Source organism: Aulonocara sp. 'chitande type north' Nkhata Bay, linkage group LG11, assembly GCF_057382095.1.
Source record: "Aulonocara sp. 'chitande type north' Nkhata Bay isolate Kocher_YH1m ecotype deep benthic linkage group LG11, A_spYH_male_GT1.1, whole genome shotgun sequence".
In the NCBI taxonomy this organism is placed as follows: Eukaryota; Metazoa; Chordata; class Actinopteri; order Cichliformes; family Cichlidae; genus Aulonocara; species Aulonocara sp. 'chitande type north' Nkhata Bay.
Window position 1 is genome coordinate 8,568,807 of NC_141354.1, and position 15,546 is coordinate 8,584,352.

At 41.9% G+C, this 15,546-nt stretch overlaps 1 protein-coding gene across 3 annotated transcripts in view; it reads right to left on the reverse strand.

Moving 5' to 3' along the window:
- vps13b (vacuolar protein sorting 13 homolog B) overlaps positions 1-15,546 on the reverse strand; it is a 301,321-nt gene that overhangs the window by 11,827 nt on the left and 273,948 nt on the right. For all 3 annotated transcript variants that reach the window (XM_086310380.1, XM_086310381.1, XM_086310379.1), the window contains 9 exons: positions 14,810-15,076; positions 11,454-11,537; positions 11,081-11,256; positions 8,196-8,366; positions 5,020-5,227; positions 3,749-3,937; positions 2,601-2,747; positions 1,095-1,381; positions 110-237 (listed from right to left, as the gene is read on the reverse strand). In XM_086310380.1, coding sequence (XP_086166506.1) covers positions 110-237; positions 1,095-1,381; positions 2,601-2,747; positions 3,749-3,937; positions 5,020-5,227; positions 8,196-8,366; positions 11,081-11,256; positions 11,454-11,537; positions 14,810-15,076 — 1,657 coding nt within the window. The remainder of the gene's footprint in view (positions 1-109; positions 238-1,094; positions 1,382-2,600; positions 2,748-3,748; positions 3,938-5,019; positions 5,228-8,195; positions 8,367-11,080; positions 11,257-11,453; positions 11,538-14,809; positions 15,077-15,546) is intronic.

A 15,546-nucleotide genomic window follows, 5' to 3' on the forward strand; every position in this document is an offset into this window, starting at 1 on the left:
AAAAGAGAGGAAAAAAAAACGTGCAAGAGAAAAATTTTGAGTTTAACCACAAGGCTTATTAAAACACAGAGTAGAGGTTTCCAGTGTAGCCAGAAGGTGCCCTGCTTACCTTTGACATTTTCCTTTAAAAGCAGTGGGATAGGACACTTGTTGTGGATTAGCATGCGGGGACAAGGGTCTTCATTAAGGGTGATGTATGTCACTCCAAGGTGCTCCTGATAGGTCAGGACTATTGCTCTGCATGAAAAAATAACATGAATAAGGTAAAAGGGCAATTTGAAGAAATTGTTTGGATCGGCCCAAAACTGAATACAAGTTTCATGAAGTCATCCTTTTCTGGGAAATCTTGCTGACAGACAAATGGACAGACCGACAAATCACATCTATGATGTACCTCCACCTCAGCTCTGGCCATAACAGGGCAATAAACCCATAAATAAACTGTCTGCAGACAGCTCACATCCCAGCCCTTTCTAACCACACACAGATAAGCAGTCACACACCCGTCAACACGTCAAACGTCACATTATTGCAATGTCCATTTGCAAATCTCTAAATGCATCTAGGGGCAGAGCCCTAACTGAACCCAGGCAATGCATCATCACTGTGTGTGTGTGTGTGTGTGTGTGTGTCCATGTTTGTATTTGTGTTTATATCTGTGTGTCTGACTACACATACAATTATGCACAAATGAAGAAAATGAACTAAAGCTGGCCAGTTTTATCACCATATCATACGGGTGTATCCGTAAAAAACGAAATTGTCCATTTATGAGCTATTTATCACCAAGTGTATATATCACTGTGTGTTCAGTCCCTGAAAGCCATCCAACCAGCTATCTAAATGGGCTACACTAGATTAAAAGAAGAGAAAAACAACACGAAATTCAGATGGATGAATTGCACAAGAGCAGCTGATAAACTGACAGTGGAAATGTTGAGGGGATTTCTCCTCCTGCTTCATCATCAGTGTGTAACAAAGTGTGACTAGCTACAGTGTCTCCTCTCTTTATGTCTAGTGCCAGCTGGGGTTCGGTGCCCAGCTCTAAATGGACTGTCACGGCCAGCAAACCGCAAATGTTCTGCTTCACCCACCTGCTGCTCAGGCCACCCCCTGAGTCTGGTTCCCTGGGAACAGATAAACTCTGCCTGGGGAAGTCTTGCCGGATGGGAGCGGGAAGGCTCCATGCTGCAGATCCAACACCGGCGTCAGGCCTTGGACACAAGCTGAAGAGCATGTGTCTGAGTGGCAAAGGGAACTCCACCATTCCCTGGATGCTGGTTTGGAGGAGGTCCCAGCATGGCACTGAGCACGGTTTGGCTTGGGATGAATTCTCAGGGGGAAGGAGTGTGAACGTGGCCGTCTCTGGTATCTCACAGATCTGGGAAGAGTACATAATATAAATATTATAAAAAGGCAGTTGAGAGGAGAGAAAAAGGAAAATAAATCATGGTAAGAATATAAATAAATGACAGATGAAGGGGGAAAAAAATAGAAAACGAAAGAGACAAAAAGAAGAGGGCAAGGTGACATGAGCAAATGAGAATAAAGAGGAGAAATGGTCAAACATCTGATCAGAAAACAGGATATAAGATGGGACACGAAGGCCAAGAAGAAAAGAAAGCCAGAGAGCAAAGAAGATGCAAGTGATTACAACAAAAGATACATGGTAAAACCACATTGTTATTCTACTCTATTCTTTCTCCCACTGAGCTTAGAGCTAAATTGGTAGCAGAGAAGCCCTGCTGTGCTGGCTTAACAGCCAGTGAGCAGTGTGTAGTATAGGACTACAGGGATTAGGCTCTAAGCATGATGAATAGACAAACTAGAAAGGCATTCCTAGCCTTGTTTGCGGTCTGTGTTATTGTTAAGCCCATCGCCCGCTCTTTAGTTTCTTAAGCTCTTTTTTTAAAAAGGTTTTTCAGTCAATTAGTGGCAACTGGCAAGCTTTGCCATCCTTCCATAAGGGGATCTGAAAGCTTGTTAAATGACATCACAACATTGTTGCCCTCTTTAGGGACAAGCAGCAGATGAAAGCAGGAAGGAAACCTGCATCCAATTCTGGGTGTTTGTCTAATGTCCCTATGAAGTGCCATTGCCACATGGTGAGAACGGCAGAGGGAGAGAGGGGGCTGGGGGAAGGTTTGGGACATGATCTGATGGAAAACGGCTTGCAACATCCCAGGGTATGTGTGCTGGGGTAGACACACTGCGTTTGCAATGTGCATGGGGAATAAAATGTATGTTTGAAGCTTCAGGAACTTGAGCAGGCAGACAGGAGAGACATGACGCAGGACCATAAGCACACACAAATGCCACAAGGATAGAAAGTAGCATTGTGAAATGAAACTCTGGGCCAAACATTTACACCGTTTTAGAGTAAGAGCTAACAGTTGAGGATGTGGTCAGGTGTTGTGATGTATGATGAATTGTCCTTGTCTAGTCTGAAACATACTAAAAATATACTGAACCTGCATTGCTGTGTTTCACATTTTAACATTTGCCAAAATTCTCAGCTCATTAAGTCAAAGATGATAAACCGAATTCAGAGAAACCTTCATTCCCTCCCTATGACAGGAAAAAGCATGCATTCAAATTACCTGGTCATCAGCTGCCAGTGCGTGGTCACTCAGCAGGGGCCTGTAGTGTATAGTGTAAGGAGTGTTGTTGACAAGAATTGTCCTGTCCTCTATCTGCAAGATCTGGATGCCATGTCTCACCACAGATGACACACAGAACTGACACAGCTACGGAGGAAAGAACAGGCAATAAGCTGTCAGCGATAAATGATTAAAGAAAGTAACAACGTTGCTTCTTGTGAGATCTGTAAGTCATCATGTGGTCACGAGGACGACAAATGGTGAATAGATGGCAGGATGGATCCATGCTGTCAACGCTCCATATTCTGTCCCTATGCAGAGATTGAGACTCATCAGACAGGGAAACGTGTTTAAACGTAGCCTTATTTTACAGTTCTCAGGATGGAGCGGCACTGCGTGTGGTACCTGCTTCCAATGTCAAGGAGGTGTGTTCAGAGATGCACATGTTTTTTGCCTTTCTAATTTCACCATTGCCTCCAACTTTGTTATTTTTTCCCAGGATATTGCTAAACACTGGCTGCTTTTTCTTTTTCACATAATTCTCTGTAAACCCACTGGTGGCTGTTTGAGGAAATCCAAGTGCATCAGCAGTTTCTGAAAAACCAGTTCACTTGGCATCAATTCTAAGTCACTTAAATGACCTGTCTTCTAGACTCTGATGCTTGGTTTCAACTTCAGCAGATCCACTTGACCGTGTCTACATGCCTGAGCACAGTGAATTTCTGCTATGTGATTGGCTGATTAGACATTTGTTTCAAAAAGCATTTAAACATGTGTATCTATCGAATTAGCCGGTGAGTTCTCATGCTGGTAGGAGCTCTGTTGATTTGGGAAATATATTACAATTATTTCTTCAAGAATTATGTATTCTTTTCCACTTGCCTCCCTAATAATTCATCAGAACTTTTTGATTCAAACCACATTATGGCTTTGTAAAAAAAGAAAGAAAGAAAAGAAAAAAGAAAGAAAAACCACAATGTAATTCAATAACTGGCAGAAAATAAATAAACCTAAGATATATGGACAAAACCCCCAAATTAAAAACATTTCTTGACAAATATGCCTAAACTTCACTTCAGTTTTAACAAACTATTTCACTTTCCCAGTGAGCGACTGTATATTAAAAAAAGCTTTGAAGTTTCCTTCACCTTCTGTTTACCAGGGAAGGCTCCCAGTGTGATGTCAGCTTCAACATATCCCTCCTCATCCAGAGTGACCACCTCTGAGCTTGATCCCTCCTTCCACCGAGGAGAAGTTAGGTCATGAACTAGTTTCAGGGCTGTAGACTTGTGGACAGTGTTAGTTTGGGCCCAGTAGATACCAATCTGGAATGCTTCCTGGATTGCAATGAACAGGAGTTCAGGTTAGAGAATGACAACAAGAGACAGAGAATGAAGGAAGCATCAAAAAATTTACTATCAAATTTGAAGCTGTGACTTCTCTCCAAAAAGCTCAACTAAGTGCTCCTGTATATCAATTCATACAGTCCTCGCAAAGTACTGTATGAATTCATTACTAGTAACCTCAGTGCTCCACACTGATTGTTCATCTGGCTCTGGAGCATACTGATGATCAAAACACCAGCCTTCTCCTATTAAACCAATCCGGTGTGAGAGTTGCAGCTGCAACTGTCTTCTCTCGACGTGTCGCTCCATGATAAATAGGAGGTTGCTATGGAAACAACGATGTATTTGTTTCTATTTCACAGGCTATTACACATTTACAACTTTTTATTTTGTTTCCTCGTGCTGAACCATATTAGGTCTTGTTCTTTGATACACTGCCTTCCCGCCTAGCGCTGGGTTTCTGACAGAGAAATGTGCGTATGTGTGTGTGTGTTACGTTCCAAAGGGGGAAAACCATCTGCAGGCTGTTCTTTCTGATCTCAGAAGCCAGTGAGAATGCATGCCTGCAGTATACGGTGACAGAGCTTGGCCGCAGTTAAAGACTTAGGCAGGGAATATTGTTGTAATGCAGCTCTGGTGAATGATCTCAGGTTTTGTGCTTATTAGTCGAGACTGAAGTGAGAAAAGAGCTGGTTCCATAATAATGGCTTTAATGCCACAAAAAGACATCCATGTCCTGATGTCAAAATATATATTTGCTGAATTATTACGACTATTGTCATGATGTCACAAAGACGTTGGCAAGTACAATACAGTCTATTAATGTCTTTCAAAATAAGAATGAGTTTTACTGGAAATGTACTTCTGCTGAAGAAAAATAAGTAATAAATGAAAGTTTGACACTTTGTTTTGGACTCTTACTGATCTTTAAGGCTATGATACAGAATCTGTGGAATATAAGGAGATTTTAGGGACTTGGGCCATTTTTATCTTTTGTAGTTTTGAGTGTTTAAACAACTCCCATATACATTTACATACTCCCATATGCATACAAAGATCTTGTCGCACTCTACCTTGAAGTTGGGCGGTACAATGACCTTGCCGGCTGGTATCTGCAGTACGATGGTCTCTCCCTCAAAAAGCCAGAGATCCCATTGGGAATCATTGGCCAGTAAGGCCCAGGGGAGCAGCTCCACCAGGAGTGTGTTTAGACCAGGTTTCCAGCAGGAGAGCTTCACCTGCATAGGACTGTCCCATTGTGCAAGAGGCTCGAGCACTGACCTGTTGGAAGAGAACACTTCTTGGATAAATCACTCCAGCAGAATCCCAGTATGGAGAAGTTGATTTGAGGAAAATGGTCACTTGAGTCGAAGGTTTGCATCATTTTACACTAAAGTATTTTAAGCACTGCTGCACCGTATAAGAACTAAATGTCTCACCCTTTCAGTCTTAATGATCAACTTTATCAAAACACTCCATAAAAATGGAAACCTTACATGGTTTAAATTTGGCAAATCTGACATATCAGATTGGGCAGCTTCCAAGGCTCCTGATATTTTTAGACAGTTTCTTGGTTGTCTCATTCTAACCACTTCAACTGTGCTTATAATCAGTGATTGTGTGCACTGACTGTGATGTCACCATAGATCTCAAATTTGAGCAGAGAACAAACAAACAGGTCCAACATTTGTGTGAAGGGTTAAGGTGTGAGGTGAGGAGCGATACAGAGAGCAAGCTCGTCATTTTTCCCCAGCGTTGATCGGGTTGTGTATTATGAATTCGACCCCTGGCTGAGACTATCGATGCAGAGCTGTAGCGCACTGAAGTGTCTGAGGAAGAACGTTCAGAGAAAATGATCTGGACTCGGAGTGGCAGCTCAGATGAACGTTAAGCTGCAGGATCGCCATTTTGAGACATGGAAGGAGTACCAGCACCCACTGCAGCTGCTCAAGTGCTGAGAGACATTCCTCTCAGTTCCACTGAGAGATCTAAAAATAGCAGCTTTGCTGAAAACAGTCCAGTGGTGTAATGAGTCACTGACCTCGAACGTGAGATACGCCAAATTGAAATCTTGAAAGGCTTTTGATTTTTTTTGTTCTTGTTCTCAGAACTTTTTGATCACACCTCGTGCTGACCAATAATGTACTGACAGCAGTCACACAAGCTAAACAAATACACAGACAGAAGTGGTCTGCAAACAAGTTATGCAATACAAACAGATCCAGAGAACAGTTGACAAGACATTTGGGATCACACATGGGCATGTTGAGACACAGACAAACAGGCAGACAGACAGACTCATTTTTCCACTAATTCACTGACACGGCACTCATTTCATGGTAATCATCATCTTGTGAGCCCTAAACAGTGCTGAGTGCCAGAAGAGAACCAAACAAACTCAGACTTACTCTGAAGTTCAAAGCCATCAAAGGCAAACCAGTCTTCTCTCTCCCACAAGGCCGCCTGGACTCTGCTCAACCTACCAACCTGTCAGCTCAAACTTGTCACAAACCCAAAGACTAACTGCAGTGAAATGGGACCAAAAACACTGGGAACAGCTTTTCTTTACCATTTACTGGTGTTTATGGTAGTGTGTGTGTGGTTAAATGCACCACTGACCTTGCGGATGGAGACAAAAAAGTGCAGGGCTCATAAATCATACTGGAGAGATCACAAAACTGTAATGGAAAATAATGTGCTCAGCAGCTTTAGTCTAACCCCAGTGATTCTGGAGATTAGGGTTTTAAAAGTGTGAATTTTGAGAGGCTGCTGCTCTCAAAACCTGTACACATAGCAGCTCGAGTACACCACAAAAAGAAGGTGTTTTTTTTTAATGATTATGGAGGTGCCCCACTGCCTTTAAAAACCCAACAAAGAGAATAAAAAAAAACATTTACCACTTCAAACTTCCTTTGCCCTTTTAAGGCACAATATTTACACACTGCCTGCCAAGGAGCTTGCTTGGTGTTGGTCTGGTTTCTTGACTGTGCCAGGAAGACAGAGTACTATTTCCAAACAGCAAACTCTATCACTATTATCAGCATTAAAGAATAATATACAAATTAAACTGTGGCTTTAGCTTTCTGTCCAAGTTTTGAGTGTGTTTAAAGACAGCAATCAGAGCTATTAATCCTAATGACATCCCCCTTTTCCCTCAACATTTTTCCCGATGCTCCTTCGGAGCAGCAACTTCACAGATTAGACAAACTGCCGCTTTCTATGATGGGAAGTGAGCTTTGGCCTTGGACTTTGTCTCTCAGGAAAAATAGAGAGGCCCGATTCAAAGAGAAACCTAACACCCGATACCAGCCCTCCACACAGACGCAGTGTGTGACATTTAAAGGTGAGCGATGTGTACGGTGGTGTAAGTGCAACACAATGGTATAAGTGTGTATACACACATGTGCATAGCAACAATCTGTGTGTGTGTGTGTTTGCATATGTATCAAGTGTAGGGAAACCAAGGCAACCACAAGCAGACATATGGCCCACATGTCCAGCAGATCCGCTGGGACTCTTTGTAACTTGGAGCCTGTGGGAGAGCATGTGGCTGCGTCTCCTACTGCTGCTATCAAGATGATTCCCAGAATGACATTTGTAGACAGATTCCCATGTGTGTTCTGCCTGACACTATACGTAATCTCATCCACGGGCCACATTTACACAAGTGCAGGCATACACATACAAGTGTATATACGATGCATGCTCTGCAGAGATGGGCCAAGCCATAACCAAATGCAAGACCCTCTCACTTGTGTGAGAAAGTGGGACTGTGACAGGATGACAGCCTTAATCTCCGGTCTGTGGGGACAGCAGTGGTATTGCTGCTAATGTCTGATGCATGGCTCTGCATTGTCTTTGCAGTTAACCGTTTTATTATGAGAACAAAGAGTGAGCAATAAAAAGAAGCTTCTTTCAATCAAGGCTCGCTTGCACAACTATCTGCTTTGAGGAGGAATGCTGTAAGAAGCTAAGCATTAGAAAAATAACACACTGGTGGGCTGCGTATTATGAAACTTTAAATTTAATGCTAGCCACAAAAGAGCCATGACAGGGATGAAAAAGAGTTATTGATGCTACTTATTAAAAAGATCACGAGGTGTCTTAATGAACAGAAAGAAAACTGTTTTTAAGTAGAGAATGGAAAAAAAACAAACATCTGCCAGTAAAGAAATATTCACAGCACTTTGTACCCTTGCAAACATATATCCCACATCAAATCTACCAGCCAGTGCAATGCAAAGAGTACCTGCCAGCGTCTTTGATGACATACGGCCATGGAGGCTCATTGCTTCTCTTTGGACCATAGAAATCAGCCAAGATGTTTTCTGGATTGTCCTCGTGTCCAGTCTTATTCAGTATCTGCTTGATTAGGCTGGTGGAGATGGGCACAGCGCAGTGCGAAGCATCTTCATCTTCCCTAAAGAGAGAAAGCACAAACATAAAATCATTGCAATTTCCTCAAACAGCGTGTGACTGTGACGTGTGTTCATGGAGAAAGTAGACACCCTAGATTTGATAAGACACAAGAGACAGCTGATTTAACTCAAAGATTAGGAGATATCAAGTTCAGTGAAAGTGTGATAAAAGTAAACAAATAAAGGCACTGCCTGTGACACAAAATCATTTTTTACCAGCAAATCTGGCTTGGCAGTATGTTATTTTACACCAGAAACAATTCAAATATACTTTATTTCACTATAAAACAAGACATCCTTTGACAACATCTGACTATTCCCATTGTTCTTTTCGATGCAATTAAAGTGACCCCTAGCTACACTCCACTTTTGCCCTGAAACCTTGAAGCGGGTTCAATCTGCCTTTTGTTATGGACTCCTCTTCATGACACACAGTCTTGTCTTACAAACACTAACTCATAAGGATCAGAGAAAAAAAGCTAAATGGCAGTAAATAACCCCACTGAATACCTAGGTCCCAGACACTGGTCAATTATGGCTTTGCAACAACAAGAGAAAAAAAATCCAACAGTTTAATAACCTCTTCTCTTTATCTGGGCGGCATCCAGTTCCACTTGGCCAAAGCAAAGCAGCCCCTTACCCCAGAGCAGTAGTTTATTAATATAGCCCATTGTGCTATAAAGGGAACACAGGGGCTATTGCTTATGGATCTGGGGCAAGACAGACGAGAGGGACAAGGTGTTGACGGGAAGCTTCTCATCCAGAGCAGTTCCTGAGGGGGAAAACTGGAAGAGGCTTCTGATTGTAGCTCTTGATCTTCTAATGTGGTGGCCAGAACAAGGAGAGCAGGACATAAGAGTTCTGGTTAAGACTTGTCTGTGTCTCTTGTGCGGAGACCACAGCTCTGTTCTCTACCTCGTCCATTAAAGCCCACAACTATGCGTAATTACAGGAAGGAAAGATGAGCTGTTGACCAGCGAACAGACTGGATCTGTCCTAGGGGTTTGGGGTCGGGGGGAAGGGGGGCCTTGTGTGCATCTGTACGAAATGTGTGTATGTTTACAATTGTGGCTTGTAGTGTGTGCTTATGAGAATGGAGAGGGATGAGGGATGGATTGAGCTGCGGGGGACAGGAGAGGAGAGTATGCAAGTTTGTGCGGTTTGAAACGGTTTAGGCAGCGGACGGATCGCAAACACGAGGAGCATTGTGGTTGCAATCTAGAAAGACAAGACACTTAGTTCTTTCTGAGCTTGCTTTTTGTACAACTGAAAAGGATTTATCTTCAACAGCAGGGGCCAAATACATTCCCAGTCACTGTACAGCCACTGCGGTTCCTTTATGGCAGCTGAAATCAAAACAAACTTTGTGACCAGATATCTAAACACAACAGTTACAGCCAAAAAAAAAAAAAAAAAATCTCTCAGGGAGAGTCAATTACACTCAACGTTTACTCTGTTTATTCAGATCACCACCACTTGCTACCAAAAGGTTGACCCCCCCACCCCCACCCAGCACCCCCCCTTATGTATTTGCATAAAACAACTTAAATTACATTTGGAAAGATAACAAATATAGTAGAAGCAACAACAAAACAATATGTGCATGTGGTAGCCATTTCCCTTGGGGCCACACACACTGAAGCATAAACACTTCTGTTACTGAACGACACCATGCGCCAAAACACATGCCATGTACATATATATATGACATGAAATGAGGTGTAGTGGTGATGCTAGATAAAACAGATAAAATACAAATGAATTTCTTAGCATTTCTTTGATGGACTTGGCTACAATGATAAATTGTACAGTTATTGGTTTCTTACACAGAGGCTATGGGAAATATGTGCAAACACATAAGGACAAACTGGGGCAAGTAATAGGCGTAGCAATGATGTATGTGACAGCCTCTGCCCATGATGAAGTGGCATCTGTCACACTTACACTGGCACATTTCTAACCAAGACAATGACAGGCACGGACCACACACAGACACCGGGCTAGTGCGCATACATTTTTTTACCTCATGCAAACATAGACATAAAAAAGTATTATTTCTACACAAACAAACTACTGGAAAAAAAACCTGCTTTGCTGGGGCTTTATCTAAATGAGGTGTAATGATGGCCCCGCCTAAAATGTCAGAATTGAAGCTATGTGTCAGCCAAGGTGGCTTCCTCTGTGTGTTGGTTCTGTGTGCGTTCCCAGGCTATGTGTGAAAATTATATGTCATGCTCCCTGAACCACTCTTTCACAATTTGAGCTTGACAAACTGTCATGAGAAAGAAAAATACACTGAAAAATCCTGTCATTCAGTATTTTTAGGCACATAAAGTTGCTAAACCTACACCTAAAAACCACTGGAAGGTGCTCACCTATTTGCCATGTGGTGAGGTTTTTTTTGTCTAGGCAGTGCACAATAAAGGCAGTGCAAAAGGACTACAACAACTAAATTGGCCACTGAAAATGTCTGCTGGAAGAGAATAGTTTTGGTTAAGACCAAATGACAAGAATATGAGGTTAAACTGCATCGTAGCAAGAGCCTACCACCATCATTAGGAGTGATGTCAGATGTGCAGAAATTGTAACATGTAACATGTTTGTGAAGCTGAGGTGTGTTATATAGTGTTTCATAGATCTTAAGCATGAAAAGGTATTAGACATTACTTGAACTACTATGTCCTTTTTTGGACCAATGCATTTTATTTTTTTTTACCTGGCTTGGAAAGTGAGATGGTGGGTGAGGTCAGCTTCCGTGTTTAGCAGGGGCTCCTGGTGACCCTGTCCACGTATTAGCTGGCTTTCTCGCAGTCCGAGGCTCCTCTTCTCTATATGCACGATTAGAGAGTCCGGCAGGTGGCTCCTCATGACAAACAGTGGACTGAAAACCACCTGGAACATGGTTTTCATACAGAACAATCAATGAAAAGACAAACTGATGAGAGGAAAACTAAATCAGGAAAAATAATGATTACACCAAAAATGTAAAGTTCTTAATCTTAAGTGTTGGATAATTACTTAGTTCCCAGAGATCAAAACAAAAAGGTTTAAAATATTCTGTAACGGTAAATATTGTAACAGATGCTCACCACTCTTTGCTGCATATGAGAGTTGGGTTCGATTGTGATGAGCGTGCACAGAACATAAAGCAATGAGCCATTAGAACAAGGCACCTGAAAGGAAACAAACTAGCTGTTAGAAGATATCAATACCAAAGAAGCCTGAAGGATTTTCAACAAACTTGACCTCTGACCTTGACTTTGATATTTGGTCATATTTGAACTAGATTGAGCATTTCCTATGATATGAATTTGAAAATTCTATGTCGCCTCATTCTTGATCTATGTGTTGGGTGTTCATGCCACCCAGTGGGATGATGACACTACCCCCTGAGCCTTTTATGACTGATGGGAAGTTGCAACGCTGTGTAAAATGCAAATGAAATACAAAGCAATAATTAAGAAATCTCATAATCTCATATTTTATTCACAACAGAACACTGAAAACATTAAATGCTTAAACTGAGAAAATGCACCATTTTAAGAAAAATATTGGCTCTTTTGGAATTTAATGGCTACAACATGTCCCAAAAAAGTTAGGAGAGGGCAACAAAAGACCGGAAAACTAATTGGTACTAAAAAGAAACAGCTGCAGGAACATTTTGCACTAATTAGGTTAACTGGCAACAGGGCCGTAATGTGAGTGGATACAAAAATGCAGGATTTCTCAGAAGAAAAGATGGGCTTCGTTATGCAATCTGCAAAAAAATGCATCGATAAATTGTGTAACAATTTCAGAATAATGTTGCTCAATGTAAAATTATGAAGATTATGAATATTTCATGCAGTATCATCAAAAGAATTAGAGAATCGTGAGAAATCTCAGGGAGCAAGGCAAAAGGTTGAAAATCAATAATAGATGCCTGTGTTGGTTAGGCCCTCAGGAGTAAAAAAAGGAGTGATTCTGTCATGGAAATCACTGCAGGAGCTCAGGAACACTTCCAGATTCATTTTCTGTGAACACAGTTTATCGTGCCATCCACAAACACAGGTTAAAACTCTATCACGCACAGAAGAAGCCATATGTGAACATGAGCCAGTAATGCCAGTGTCTTCTTTGGGCCAAAGCTCATTTAAAATGGACTGAGGCAAAACTGCTCTGTGGTCGGATGAATCTGATGGTATGTGGGTGCATTATTACCTATAGAATTGGTACCTTGCACATCTGGAAGGGCAACATGAATGCTAGAAGGTTTTAGAGTAACTTATGCTTCCATCCATATAACCTCTATTTCAGGGAAGGCCTTGTGTATTTCAGCAAGACAATGCTAAACTGCATATGCATCTATTACAACAGCATGCTTTCACAGTAAAAAAGTCCGGCTGCCTGCCGGTGCTCCAGATCTTTCTCCAGTTGACAACATTTGACGCACCACGAAATGAAAAATACGACCCAGAAGTCCAGCAACTGATCTATTCAGTTCCCAGACCTTTACAGACTGTTGTTAAAGGAAAAGGAGAAGCTACCCTAGTCCAACATTTTTGAAACCTGTTGCAGCCATCAAATTCAAAATGACCTTTATTTTAATACTTTTTTAATAATAATCTTTTTTCTAATAATGGCACATGCTTGTATTTAAAATTTACACGGGTGGTTAAGATGTAAAATATGAATAAACTGGATAAACTTTAATGCTTTTGCTCCTTTTTACCCCCTGGCATGATATTTACTGCCTCCATCAATGATGTTTTGTCCTAAAAATCTTTGTTTCTTGGCTTCTTTCAGCAGTTAAATGTTAAGTCTCCCTAAAGCCCTGCAACACAATACTATGGCTGTGAGGACTGACAACTGTTAGTGCCAGATAGTGGCCCATTACAGTCAGTTAAATCTTTGCAAGATTTAAAGGCTGAGAATGTGCCCACCAAACACTAAGCACTCTTAATGTGTCACTGGTGTTTGTCCCATTTACTCTTCACTCCTCATTAAAGTCTTGGGATGCCAAGTCACATTACAAGCGGTTTAGTTTATGACAGCCTGGGGACTTCATTTACTGGTAGGGTCAGCAGAGCAGAGCAAAGAGACAGGGTGAACATTCAGTTTTAATATACAGACCCTTGCAAAATAGACTTATTTGGATGAGGGAGTAAAACTTTGGCAAACAGATGCTCTACAGTGATCAAGTAAAAAATGCTCACCACTGGGATAAAGTCGCGATGACCTTCTGTGCTTTCTCTAAAGCTCACGTTTAAAAAACGTTGAAAATAAGATTTAAGGATAAGGAAGATGAGATATGAAAAAGGAGATACCTCAGATGGATTACTGATACAGGGAATCATCAGGCAGATAAAAAAAAAAAAAAAAGAAGACAAACACTGAAAATGGAGGGATGCAGGACAGGTGGACAGGCTTGATGCCAGACGATGAAGTAAAGAAAGGAGTTAACTAGAAGATAGATGAGTGAGCCAGTGTGTGGGCGAGAAGGTAAAAGGCAGGGAGGAAACATGCGAGTGAAATAGCAGGAGACAGGCACAGATAGAGAGATCTAAGAATCCAGCTACTAGTTCAGGCAGCTCTCTCATTTGGAGCCAGCCATCCAGATGTGCAATGAATCGCTGATCCTACGAAAAAAGATAACAGTGCATGCTGGAGTGCAGTCAGAGATGTTCAGACCCCCTTTTCCAAAACACACACACATACACAGGAGCTGGAGTGGTAGATGGCTAGCTGTTAACAGCGTGAGGCTTATAAATAAAAAAGAGAGAGGCAGACAAAGAAAGACAGTTCAACAAAAATAAAGAGCAAATACAAGAACAGCAGGGAAAAAAGCACAAGAAAAATAAAGAGCAAGCGCAAGAACAGCAGGGATGGAGCTGGCGCTTATCCAGTGGTGTGAAAGTGCCTTCAAAGCCTTTCCCTGTGCCCACATATCAGCTAGTGTTTCCTGTCTATGGTTAACGTTGTTATGAGAGAGCATAAACAGTATTTTCTACCTCTCAACATGGCTGGGTTATGGGTTGCAGGGTCTTTGTAAGCCTATCTGAGGGGAAGATCTCAATCTGTTCTCTAACAGTGAGTAGCAGCATGGAAGCGCTGCCACTGTGGCCACCCAGGAGAAGAGGATCCGGTCACAGTTGGTGGTCCAGTCACTGGCTCCAAACATGTTGTGTGGATGGAGAGCCAGTCAGAAGTAGTGGTGTGAGCAATGTGTGAGAGAAACTTTGTGTGCATGGCTAGCACATTCAACAGCTTGCATTTGGACACACACGCGTGCTCCAGGCACAGTGGAGCACGCGTGTGCATTTTAATCTGCTAGTATGCACACGCAACAAATTGTAACTGATGTAGCTTCTGATCGTAAAGACATGTACAGACAAGACTCTGGGAAACTAAGTGGGAAGCTTTACTGGACATGTGGAAGGCTTACTTAAAGTTCTACTTGTGTTACCTGTACAACAAAGCTGCTGCTGCTCTTATCCCTCCGTTCCAGCTGAACATCCTGTGACCACTCATCGTCTCCTCGAGCCCTTACACACAGCTCTGTCATCTCTGCATCCTCCAGCACATAGGATGGCAGCTTGGCTCCTGCTTCCAGGCAGTCGCAGTATTCCCTGACTACCGTCTGGCTATCGGGCCCCACGTAGTGCTGCACCACTCGCAGCTCAATGTCTTGAGTCAGGTAGCTGCACATGACCTGCCGCCCACAGATTATTACCTGGGGAGAGGGTTGTATGACAGAATTGTCCAAATTAGAAATAAAGATGTTTAGTGCCTTATAATTAACTTCTATAATTATGAGATAAGTTTTACAACATGTCACTGGGAATGTAGGAAAGTCACGGTTTTCAAAAAGACGCCTTCCAACTAAGATCAGCTTTGACTTCTACCTGAATAATTTCCGATTTCCAGCTGTTTTATAAAGGGTAACTTTCCTCATTGCCTTACAGTTTAAGATCACTAACAATTCATATACATCCCCCATTTTTACAAGTTTTTGGATGTTGTACTAAACAGGAATAAAAAAAGAATGTAATGATAACGTAAAAACAGAGAAGTTAAGAGGTGTGTTAAAAAAACTTTCTCTTCCTTGCAGTATTTTTACTTTAAATGATGTGTAAACCATTGCATTCACATCTTAATTTGCATTTTATTCCACATCTCAAAGGTGACACACAGACACACACC